The 12,234-nt window shown below is 41.2% G+C and overlaps 1 protein-coding gene across 1 annotated transcript in view; it reads left to right on the forward strand.

Annotated features, from left to right (window-relative positions):
- Positions 1-1,785: 1,785 nt before the first annotated feature.
- Positions 1,786-12,234, forward strand: part of PHEX (phosphate regulating endopeptidase homolog, X-linked) — a 112,946-nt gene continuing 102,497 nt past the window's right edge. The window contains exons 1-3 of the mRNA XM_009276909.2: positions 1,786-2,137; positions 5,913-5,981; positions 9,225-9,386. Of these exons, the coding sequence (XP_009275184.1) occupies positions 2,026-2,137; positions 5,913-5,981; positions 9,225-9,386 (343 nt within the window). The 5' untranslated portion in view covers positions 1,786-2,025. The remainder of the gene's footprint in view (positions 2,138-5,912; positions 5,982-9,224; positions 9,387-12,234) is intronic.

A 12,234-nucleotide genomic window follows, 5' to 3' on the forward strand; every position in this document is an offset into this window, starting at 1 on the left:
AGATGATGGACGGTATGCATAGGTCTAACAACTGTTCAGCACTTGTACTGTCAGTGGTTCAATACTGACAGAAGGAAAACCCTCAGGCAATCAACAGCAAATGCTTGTCAAAGGGTCCTTTTGAGATTTACTCAGCGTTCGGATCATGGGCAAAGTTGATTAAGTGTTGAGATCCCAGAGTGTCCATGCGTTTTCTATGTCAACACTCTGCCCTTTTGGCAGGCCCTTTGAGATTCCTAATGATTTCTGATATAAAGATTCAATAGCACCAACGTTGCATAGATACCTTTTCAAACCTGTGCTGGTAACAGACTTGTGCTGGGGGCTGTTTATAACCAGGGATCTACTCACACCCACGGAGTCATTAATGCATAAATGGGAACTCTTGTACTGGGAGGTATGTGGTCCTCCTGGTTCCGTGGCATCGTTTCCCTCTTCTTCCTCAGCTGATGGACATCAAAAATCATGGGTTAAATGTGGGACAAGTAGGCAGATGAAAAGAAACAAATGCTTTTTTCCTGTTTTGTGCCAAGCAGAGGTAAGAATGCCCTCCTGGAGCTTGCTGACAAAGAGGGACGGGAATAAGAAATGAGGGCATTTTGTTTGCAGGACTCCAGCCAGGCTGTAGAGGGGGTTGAGGAGTGAGGGGTTTCAGGACTGTTAAACTCTTAAGTCTTCTTGTGGATGGAGTGGGTTTTCCCTTTATGCCCATCTGGGATCCAGGACAACTTGTGTGCAGGTGCCCACAGGGAAAAACCATTCAAGTCTCCAAACTGATAACGGCCATCACATGCACCTTGTGACATATGCCTTTCTCCTTTCTACTTGTGCAGTTTTTTATCAGGACAGGTGGGGGCTGAGATAAGAACTCATAAACCAGTATAGAAGTAACTCAAACACATAAACTGTTCTTGGGAGGACGAGCATGGTGCTGCCTCTCCCTGCATCCTTATGTTTTGCGTGGGAGTCCAGCTCTGGTGGAAGTGAGAGCTCCTCAGAGGGCTGAATGTCACAGTCAGCTCAGAGAATTCATCCTGAAATGATTAATTTTTTTACTTGATGAATGGGGAAACCTTGCCACCTGGAGAGAGGATCATCAAGTCTAAGCCAGAAACCGAGAAATCCATATAAGTAGGGCGCTTTTTTTTTTTATTCCCCACCAACTTGAAGTGCCAAGTAGATACTTTCCACTAAGCTCATAGTAGTACTTGACTTGGAAGCATGGGATCATCTCCTAAGATTCATTGCATATCAGCAAGGACTGAAATATCTTGCCTGGAAAAAAAAAAATCTAGCTTTTAAAGCAACACTTCTGTAGGTTGTGCTGATTATTGCTTTGTGCTGCATGACTGTGATTTTTGGCATGCAGTGTCACATACCGAATTCCCAAAATAAAATGCTACATGATATTCTAAGAGCTCTTAAGAAGCTTTAAAAAGGGATTTGTCCGCTGAGCGGGTATCTCTTCTGGTGAAGCCAAATGATGCAGCAGGAATGGTTTAAGAGGAGGAAACTTTAGTCAGCAGATAATTAGTCTTTTTAAATAAGTGCAAGGGGAAAACAGAAAACCTTCCATCAGTCTTGTGTTTGTAAAAGTTGTCAGCAACCCTGCTTTGACTGTAAAGGGTTTTACAGCTATATGTTTGAATAGCTAAAACATCTGTTCAGCAACGTTGTGAAATCCTCGTGTTCGGCACCCCTGATAAGGGGAACTGCTGAGCGATTGGCTCATAGAGGCTCTACAGGCAGCAAGGGCTGTACGTACAGTGGCCACTGCTTGCCTTTCCTCCTCCTGGCCGGAGGAAACCGTAGGAGACAGCTACTATTTTACGCGTGATTTTCCTTTGAGAGGGGGAGAGCAGGAAGTGCCTAGGAAATGGTTCATGGCAGAAACCTGGAGTTGTAAATAGGAGAGAGGAGGAGGAGAGCTCATGGGTGCAGTCTGTGAACAGTTGAAATACTGCTACCACAGCAGCAGAGGAAAACCAGACTTCTGCGAGAGCGAGCACATCCTGAGCCATCCTGATGGAAAGAGAGACAGTACCCGAAGCCAGGAGAGCAGCCAGCAAAGCCACGCGGATCGCCCTCGGCGTCTTTGTGAGTGGCACCGTTGTGCTGGGCACCACGCTTTTCTTGGGTAAGTGGAAAGGTCGAGGCTAACCTGAACGCAACCCTCCCCAGCCTGTCTGCTTGGTGCCAGTGTTTGTGCTCCACAATGTGTTTTGGTGAAAATCTTGGTCTCTTCTTCTTTCCCCCCATTTTATATTTATTCCAAAATGGAAATGTGTCAGGAAAGGGATTTGTTGTGGGAACACTAGAGCTGGAAGATGCAACGTGAGCTCATGTAACTTTTTGAATGCTGAATTTAAATTTGGATTGAAGGTGTTCTAGCCAGAATTGGGTTATTTTGGAGAACGGGGAGAAATGTGTGAGACTACGCATATCAGTAACCCTGATTATGAATTCACAGATTGTGACCAAGCAGAGAAGAGAAAGCAGTGTTATATCCTGTAAGAACTTACAGAGACAGATCCTCTTTTGGAATTATTCAGCCCAACTTTTCATTTCTTTAGACCAACACAGATTTCCCTGGACTGGAGGGAACTTAGCCTCTAAGCATATCTTTTGCTTCCCTCCAATCCCTTATGATCTTGTAATCTTGTTTGAAAGGTCTGCTTCGTTTATAATCACAACAGAGAAAATGATGCCAGGTTTTCTATAGAATATTTAAAGCACCAGGCTCACACTCGGTTAGTGTTTTTCTGCTCTAGAGCAAATTCTACAAACGTTTGTAGGCAAGTAACCTTTGTGTATGCAAGTAATCCCACTCAATTCAACAAAACTCTTTATAAACATGAGCAGGATTGAATCTTCAACTTGTTAGTGCAAAATATTTTTTCTAGATGAGAAATAACATTTTTTTTCACTTAAAGAATACAATATCGAACACCAGGGAGTAGTGGAGACCTTATTTCTTTTTTTAGCACTAGATTGTTTGTTTATTGCTTGTAAAAAAACAATAGCCGTTTACCACCATAGCTTGTCAGAGATAGAAGTGCTTTATCCATACACCAGATGTGAAAATTCAAGCAAATATATTAATTCTTAGAGATAGTTTTCTAAGTGTGCTGAGGCCTATTCAGTAGCCAGATGGATTCAGTGTCAAAATTTTCATTGGCGTAACTGCTAAGAAAATAAAAATGCTGGCCTTGGGTCAACCAAAATGTTTTTAGGATTTGTTTGGAAATTGTCTGAGGTTTTCAACCAAAAGAATAAAGGAAAAAAGTTAAACTGTGTTGGTTTAACTTTTTGCCAATGCAATATTTCCATGTTTCATTGTGACACTGTGTTTTGTTTGAAAGTTTAAGTTTAACTCTTTTTTAGTTTTATTAAACTGTGGAAAAGGAGACCATTATTTCTGGTCATGTGAAACATTTCAGGCACCTCAAGATGACGTTTTCTTCAATTTTCATTTAATCTGCAAAACTTGCTGTTTCTGGTAGACCTGAAACAATTTCCCTTCAGTTTTCCAGCCTGAGGAGTGAAACGTAGCCTTCTCCTGCTTCTCTTGTTTCTTCTTCTCAGAGCTCTTACAACTCTAAGAGGAATCTGGGAGAATCATGTGTTTTTATTTACCGTTACTTGCTCATACCAGCTGTAGCTGTACCGTGACTTCAGTGGGGAGCTACCAGGGGAGTCACTTGGCATCATGCAGGGTCCTGCCTGTGGCTCTCCAGACGATAGCATGGGCTGTGGCAGGACAGGAGCCACCTCCTCCTTGGGAGCCGAGGCCAGAGCAAAAGGAAGCAGATGGCTCTCCAGCTCCCTCGGGCAAGAAGTCAGGCAGCTTTGAACCTCAATTTGGTAGCCTCCCCTCCTGACTTGGTAGCCCTTTGGACTTCTCAGTTTATAGGAACATCCACGTTATTTGCGTCTGCATATTTGTATGCCTTTTCCCCTTTCAGATTTTTTTGGGGAGCTTAATTACGGTGTATATTTGCTTAATAATCTGGAAACAGGTTTATAAAGGAAGAAGCTGGGGCACTGAGTGTTACAACCACGACTGTGAGTAATAATGTAATGGTTAGTTCTCTTAACAACAACAGCAGCAACAAAAAGGCAAGAGAACAAAACCAGGCAAAGTTTTTTCAATCAAAATTAGTTGTTAATTAAAAGGGAAACATTACTGTCAAAGATTTTTTTTTTAATTTGCTCTAATGATGAAGCTGTAAATGGAACAAAAACAGTTGAAATGGTATTTTGCTTTTGTTTATAAAGTATCAAAACCACGAGGGCTACTTGAGATTCTTTACTGATTCTTTTTCATTTTCCCTCATTTTCCATCAAGTGCAAAAGAATTAAATGGTGTCTGGGATTTTCCTTCCTTTCTCTGCTTTGTTAAGAAAAAAAAAAAAATCTAGCAAACTTTCAAGACCTGGGTGGGTTCTAAAAGGCTAACTTTAAAGGGGGGGAAAGGTGAGTTGGGAGGAGTGCAACACTTAATTAATAGGCACATTATCCATTATTTGTATCTCATGCAGCTCAAAATCATATTCTGGAGACCTCCACTTCTCTATTTTCTACTGTTCTTCAATATTGCAATTACAGTCTTTATATGCCTCAAAGTCTCATGTATTTCTTGGCTAATTTACAAAGGTTGTTGAGGTGCTGTGTTTCACTGAGTCAATGCAAGCTTTGGTAAAGTTGTCCAGAAATAGTTTTACATTCTCAGTTTCTAAGAAAATTGGAATGAAATTCAGCCATTTCTGTCATTAATTGTCATTAAAGCTATGATGTTGGAAGAGATGAAACAGCTTTATATTAAATTCTAGCTATAGGTTTTTTATAGTAAAATTTTTCCTGTGCTGAAATACCGTTTCACATCTTCTTATCCCTTTTGAACGATATATAACTACAGGAGAAATTGCTTTATAACTATCAGCACTGGTAAAGCTACGATACCTTAGTATATTCCATTGTTGGGTTTTTTGTTTGGTTTTTCTTGCTTTTTTTATTTTTGCCATTGACTGAGTTATTAAGATAATGGATATAACGAGACATTTCTTTAAGTTTACTGAGCACGTCTACTGAGACTCTCCCATCCTCATCCCAAGTATCAATTATCTGCAGATTTGCTGCCTGGCAGCAGTGTCTGAAATTAGCAATTCCTATGCTTAAGTTTCAGTGGCAGCTGTAACACACATTTTTAAAAGATGAGCAAAATTAACTGACAATTTCATAGTCCTTGTCAGCAAGGTTTTTGGAAGCAAATACAATTACAATACTTTTGGGAGCCAGTTCAGACAGAAACCACGCTGTACCTTATAAACCACAGCTATCCCTGTGCCCATTGCTATCTGGTTTATTCCAGGCCGGAATAAGGGGACCCTGAAAGCGTCCCGTCGGCACTGGGTCATGCCGGTGGGGCCGGGCAGCGCAGTGCTGCTGCAGGAGAAGGGGCAGCACAAGCCCCACAGCTCGGGAGGAGCTGTGGAAACCCTGCAGAAGGTGGCTAGACAGCTCCGTGTTGCATTGTCAGCTGTGAGAAGTGCCTCTCTGGAGGATGATAGCAACAATGATTAATTGTTTGTATCGTGGTGGCGCTCGCTGCCAGCGAGTAAGACTGAAGTTACTCCAGGCACTGTGCAAACGTACACTGGGAGACAGCCCTTGCTCCACGCTGCCTACAGGCAAAGACAGAGGAAGGAGAAAGCAGGCACAGGAGGGGAAAATTATTTGTTACGAGCTGCAGTATTTACTTAATATACATTCTAACTGTTTTAAATCGATGTAGTCAGAGATGTATTAGGGCCAGAGCTTGCACTGACATTTGAATGATCAAGTACAAAACATTTGGCTGCAATGGTCAAAATTCATTACAAATGATCTCATTATGGTTTTCCATTTTGCAGTTAGCCAAGGTCTTATAAATTTTCATCCGAAGCAAAAGTACTGTTTGACCTCAGAATGCATTGAAGCTGGTAAGCAACAACTTTACCCTCTCTATTATATCATGATTATAGTATGTTAATGAGATATTTATACCATTTAAATTTTTTCCATGATAACATTTTACTCAGAAAACTTCATTAATAATGGGGGGAGGGAGGGAACCCCAACTTTTTAAACAGTCACTGTTTAAGTTGCTGCAGATCTGTTTATTTTCTACAATTAAAATTCACGTTTTAAATTGTTTTAACTCTATTCTACCCAGGTTAACTCAAAGTTTCCCATAGGGTTTATTTTTTTAATAGGAAACAAAATGTTGGGTGACTTGACCTTCAGGTATATTTTGTTGTTTCGTTCTCAGTAGTCAGAAAACTAGCAAGTGAATTGTTAAGCACAGAGATGCTTTAGGGATGGATCTTGCACAGGCTTGCACAATTGTAATGTGGTGACTATGACTCAAAATCTGCAACTGCTTCCATATTGGCAGGCTCTTCTCCCCAGACAGAGATACATGTGGTAACCCTTATAGAGCTGGGACATCTATTAGCATTAAATGCAAGCTAAAGGCACCAGGCTTGGTAGGACCTGAGAGACACCCATTTTGCACTGGTCAGTTTTGACAGTTTTGCTCACGCTAAATCAATGAGAGTTTTATCACCGAGTATAATGAAAGCAAAGATCAAACAACAGTTACCACATCTGGAAATCTGCCCCTAGAGCTGTCTTATTAGAAATAAAATGGACATTGTGTGAACTTAAAAGAGTATTTCCATTCTGAACCATATTAAGCTGATACTATGCGAGGTGTTTGGCTTGTGTTTGAAATGCTGACAAATTCTGTGGGGCTCCATAAATTGAAAAATTTGCAGATCTCAACATTACCAGGACATTTCTTGCCATTCTGCTTCTGCTCTGCGCTGCAGTGACAGTGCTTTTGGCCACCCTGGGCACCGCCCTCCAGAGCTGATTCTTGAATAAGTGCAAATATTTAAGAAAGGTGGGATGACTAATCAAAACACCACCACCCCCAAAACCCCAACAAAAAAAAAAGAAGTGTGGGGGCTTCATCTTGAGCTTCAGAACAAAAAAAAAAAAAAAGTCCCTTAAGAAGTTTGAATCTGAATTGGCCTTCTTTTTCTCATGTGCACATGAAATAACATGGATTTTTCGGTAAGCTCAGCAGAAGCTGGGATTTTGCACCAAGGCAGATCCGGACACCTACATGACCTGACTGTTTTAGCTCAGAGTGCTCTGTGTAGAGACTACATAGTGTCTCAAGACCTGAGCCCTGCCTTGCTGAACAACTTTTCAGGAGTGATAGAAAATTGCCAAGGACCAAAACGTCTTCAGTGTAGCCAGTTTGAGAGTTTCTAATGTGAGAGAGAGAATTACAGCTGAGACAGAAATATCATAGGAAGAGTTACTCTAAGTGGATGAAGAAGAGTTACTGGATGCTAGAAATAGTACCATAAAGTCTGTAAAAGTTATCGGATTTCCTGCTAGGATTTTTAATCAGTTATTTGGATAAGCCTCAAAACATATGGTCATTTAGCCAAAAAATGTCCAGTATCCACATATTCCATGTTACTCAACTCATATATTCATAGAATCATAGAATAGAATAGAATCATAGAATCATTGAGGTTGGAAAAGACCTCTAAGATCATCGAGTCCAACCGTCAACCCAACACCACCATGCCCACTAAACCATGTCCCTAAGTGCCTCATCTACACATCTTTTAAATCCCTCCAGGGATGGGGACTCACCCACTCCCCTGGGCAGCCTCTTCCAATGTTTAACCACTCTTTCAGTAAAGAAATTTTTCCTCACGTCCAATCTAAACCTCCCCTGGCACAACTTGAGGCCATTTCCTCTCGTCCTATCGCTAGTTACTTGGGAGAAGAGACCAACACCCACCTCGCTACAACCTCCTTTCAGGTAGTTGTAGAGAGCGATGAAGTCTCCCCTCAGCCTCCTTTTCTCCAGGCTAAACAACCCCAGTTCCCTCAGCCGCTCCTCATAAGACTTGTTCTCCAGACCCCTCACCAGCCTCGTTGCCCTTCTCTGGACACGCTCCAGCACCTCAACGTCCTTCTTGCAGTGAGGGGCCCAAAACTGAACACAGTATTCGAGGTGCGGCCTCACCAGGGCCGAGTACAGGGGCACGATCACTTCCCTACTCCTGCTGGCCACACTATTTCTGATACAGGCCAGGATGCCATTGGCCTTCTTGGCCGCCTGGGCACACTGCCGGCTCATGTTCAGCCGGCTGGCGACCAACAACCCCAGGTCCTTTTCTGCTGGGCAGCTTTCCAGCCACTCTTCCCCAAACCTGAATTTATTGTAGATTTATGCCACAATCACTATAATGCATGAAAGAGGTAATGGTTTTAAACTGAAGGGGGTAGATTCAGACTAGATACAAGGAAGAAACTTTTTACGCTGAGGGTGGTGAGACACTGGCACAGGTTGCCCAGAGAGGTGGTGGATGCCCCATCCCTGGAAACATTCAAGGTCAGGTTGGGCGGGGCTCTGAGCTACCTGATCTAGTTGAAGATGTCCCTGCTCATTGCAGGGGGGTTGGACTAGATGACCCTTAGAGGTCCCTTCCAACCCAAACCATTCTATGATTAGATACTCAAAAGCTATTAAGTCTCTGGCTTGTCAGACTGATCTCTCTCTTACCAGTCTCACCTGCAACAGCAACTGGCAGGGATGCAGTCACAAAATGGAGCTGGAAATACTACAGTTATCTTTTCCAATGAATGGTAGATCAGAACCTGATTTGTTTTCTTGTGCAGCTATTCAGCTAAAGGTAAACAGTGCATAATTTCTGGAATGCTAATTACAATCTGCTTGATATGTATTGCTACTAAATTCCTCAGGCAATTAATTCTATCCTGGCAACAATGGAGAGCCTGTCTTCAGGTGTCTGGCTCCAGCAGTTCACGTTCCTGTAGTGCTAGGTTCAGTGATCATTGCTGTATGGCACGCAAAAACATTCATTGCAGATATTTTGTCTTTTTTTTTGCTTCTCATGTAGGCACTGTTAGATGCTAGAGAAGCTGGGTGGTACTCTTGCTGTTCTTTAAAAATGGCAGAGATCAGGGCACACATCAGCCCCAGAGAACATCAAGGCTTAGCTTGCAAGTGAGGTCAGCATCACGTTGCAGAGACTGGTAAATGTTAATCATCATTTCTGGACTGTGGCCTTGTGTAATTCTCTGTTTAGGAAAAAGTGTTCCACAAAATCTATGTAGTGTCTTTTTTACAGCTGCTGGCATCCTAAGCAAGATAAATCAATCCATAGATCCGTGTGAGAACTTTTATCGATTTGCATGTGATGGCTGGATATATAATCACCCTATTCCTGAAGACATGTCAAACTATGGTGTTTATCCTTGGCTGCGACACAATGTGGACCTTAAACTAAAGGGTAAGTATGTAATTTCTGTAAGTGTTTGGTTGGCTTGTCACTGTAGCTTGTTAATTGGCTGGTTTTGAAATTAGTAAGACTCCACGCTTCTTTTTGATCATTGGATAATATCCAACAGCCCAACTTGATGTTCTCTTTTAAGTATATTTTTGTTGGTTTTTATTGAAAATAACTTTGAGAGATAGTGAATTATAACAGAAACAGAATTTGGGAGGATAAGTAGAATTGCTGGAAACTCTACCTGTTAAGAATGGAGGATGAAAGGATTCTCCTTATACCAAAGGAAAAGGCGAGGGGATTTGAACTCTTTTCCCCCTTGCAGTAGATGGGTAGACCAGAGTGTAGGAGCACAGCATGCATGTTTAAGAATGTCCCAGATCCAGACAAACATCAGTCTGGGACAGCACTCTGTCTCTAATGGTGGCCAATAGCAGGAAAAGAATGTAATAAGGCAAAAACAGAGAGATATTTTCTAGTATACTTACCTAGCTCTTGGCAGGAGGCAATTTACAGACTTCCGAGACGGAGGTTGTTTGGGTATTGTGTTTCCTTCACGTTGCTGTTCAAGCTGCCATTGAAGTACCTGAGCTATCATCAGTGAAACAGAAGGCTGCTTAAGAATGTGTGTCTGGAGGAAAAAATAGCCCCGGGGTGGAAATGTGTAGGAAGAGAGGTATTTTAATCTACACGTGACTTGACTTTGTGCTATACTCTGCAGCAAGGCCACCTCATCAGGAAGCTGTGCAGACCAGCTGGGGAGAAAAGGTGATGATTATTGTTAGGTAGGAAAACCCTGCCAATTCTTACAATTTTGGCTAAAAGTGAGTCATGCAAAAGAAGGGAGATGTGCAAGATTTATTATTGGTGGTGGTGTGCTTGAGCATTGCACACCTTGAGCATGTTATTGACCTATTAGTTGACATAAGAGCCTGCTTTGAGCTCACCACAGAACAGAGGTCAATTTTAGGATGTTATATAGCATTTGTTTTTCTCCTAGATTTTGTACATATGTGCTTGTGTAGGCATCAAAGCCCTTCTCCGCTTGCTTTCTTCAGTCATATCGTATTCAATTTTCACATCGTTAAGTATTTTAAAAGCTGCATTCGGTTTCAGAATATGAGTTTGGAATTTCAGCATAGGATACGATCTGATGACTGCTGTTTTAAGTCTGCTGAAGATGTCACAGCCAAAGGAAAAAAATATTGCCAGAGCATGTTTTAAGTTATGCTTTGCATTCTAATTGTTCTGCTGCCAGAATCGGGCTGTATTAGATAACTGCACATCCTGCATGAACCACAGCCACAAAGAAGCCAGTCCTAACTGAATATAGAGTAGCAAGCTGTGACTCTCATCCTTAATTTCCTCTTTTTACAGACCCTAATCAAGGACATCATGCTAAGCCACACTTTTATATGGTTTTCTTACTGCAGTCCCTTTAGAAGCTGCTAATCCCTAGCTAGGAAAATACAAGGCAAAGAAAGAAACATCTAAGTGAGAAGTATTTGCTTAATGGAAACTCCATATCAAAAAAGGGGTGTAATGAAGTGCCTGATAACTACTTTAAAGATATGAAATGTTGGGTGGTGTAGAGGAGTTGATTTAATATAACGTTTGTCATCTCCTCCTTAACTTTTTACTTAATAAACTTTCCAGAATATATTCTTGGTAATTAAAAAAGGAAAAGAAAAAAGTGTTGGATGTCAGTGTTGGTAGCTGAAATAACAAGGTGTAACTTCAGCCTCTATGTATGTTTGTGTTTTAATTTGAGTTACTTCAGTAAATTAGCTTGACACTGAGTTATTAATTTGTGGATGACCACAACCTCGCTATCAAAAGTTTTAGCAAGATGAAGATCTCTTGCACAGAGAAACATATATATGGCTGACCAGACCTTGGAAGCCAATTTAATCTGTCCTTGCTAAAGAACTCTTAATGGAACTTTGTACTTCATTGTAAACGTCCCTGTTTGACGCTCAGTAGATTAAAAAAGCCCCAGTCTTTAAAGAGCTGATTATTACACAAGTTCTACGTTCTGAAATATTTATCGTATTAAAGAAAACTATTAATCTTAAAGTGATAACATGGCTTGGCCAGAAAGCCACATTTTTCATATTTGATATTCTTTGACGGTGTGATATAGACAGAAGTACTTATTCAGGCAATATATTAAAAAATGATGTTACTTAAAATAAATTATTTGAACGCTAATCTGTTTTCTGGTCCCTGAATGTTCCTGAGCCTTAAGCAGAAAGGGAGTTTGGGTATTTGTGCGAAGACCTGTGTATGGCCTTGGTTACACAAGGGTATCTTCAATCTTCTGGAAGCTTCATTTTTCGTTCAGGGGCAATTGCTACGGAAGAAGACCTTCCAGTTGATAATGGGTAGCAAGTGTAAGAATTAGTTTCGCCTTACCAAAAAGTGGTAGGTGTAGCTGTATAATGTACTGAACCCTGCACTAACTATTACTGGGTTTGAGAGCAAAGCTTTTTTTTTCTTTTTTTTGAGATTGCAGAAACACAAGAGCATATGACTTTGCAGGTGTCAGCTTCAAGACAGGGTAGAACATTTTCTGTATCGGTGAAGATTTTTGGTGCTTTAATGGGGAATTCCAAAGAGACGAATGGCGATGGGTCAATGGAAAATAGCTGAGAACTACTGGGTGGTAGATTTTTTTTGCCTGCATATCTCTGGTTGATTGAAGGAACAGGACAAGAAACATTCATTTCAGGGTTCTTCTAGATTTGCAGAACTTAATGTGGTAGTTAAAAACCCTTTTTTTTTTTTTTCTAAGATTTGGGTTTATAATGGGGTAGGAAAATTATATGTATATATATAATGCTCCCATGGC

This window comes from Aptenodytes forsteri, unplaced genomic scaffold (assembly GCF_000699145.1).
Source record: "Aptenodytes forsteri isolate BGI_AS27 unplaced genomic scaffold, ASM69914v1 Scaffold273, whole genome shotgun sequence".
Classification (NCBI taxonomy): Eukaryota; Metazoa; Chordata; class Aves; order Sphenisciformes; family Spheniscidae; genus Aptenodytes; species Aptenodytes forsteri.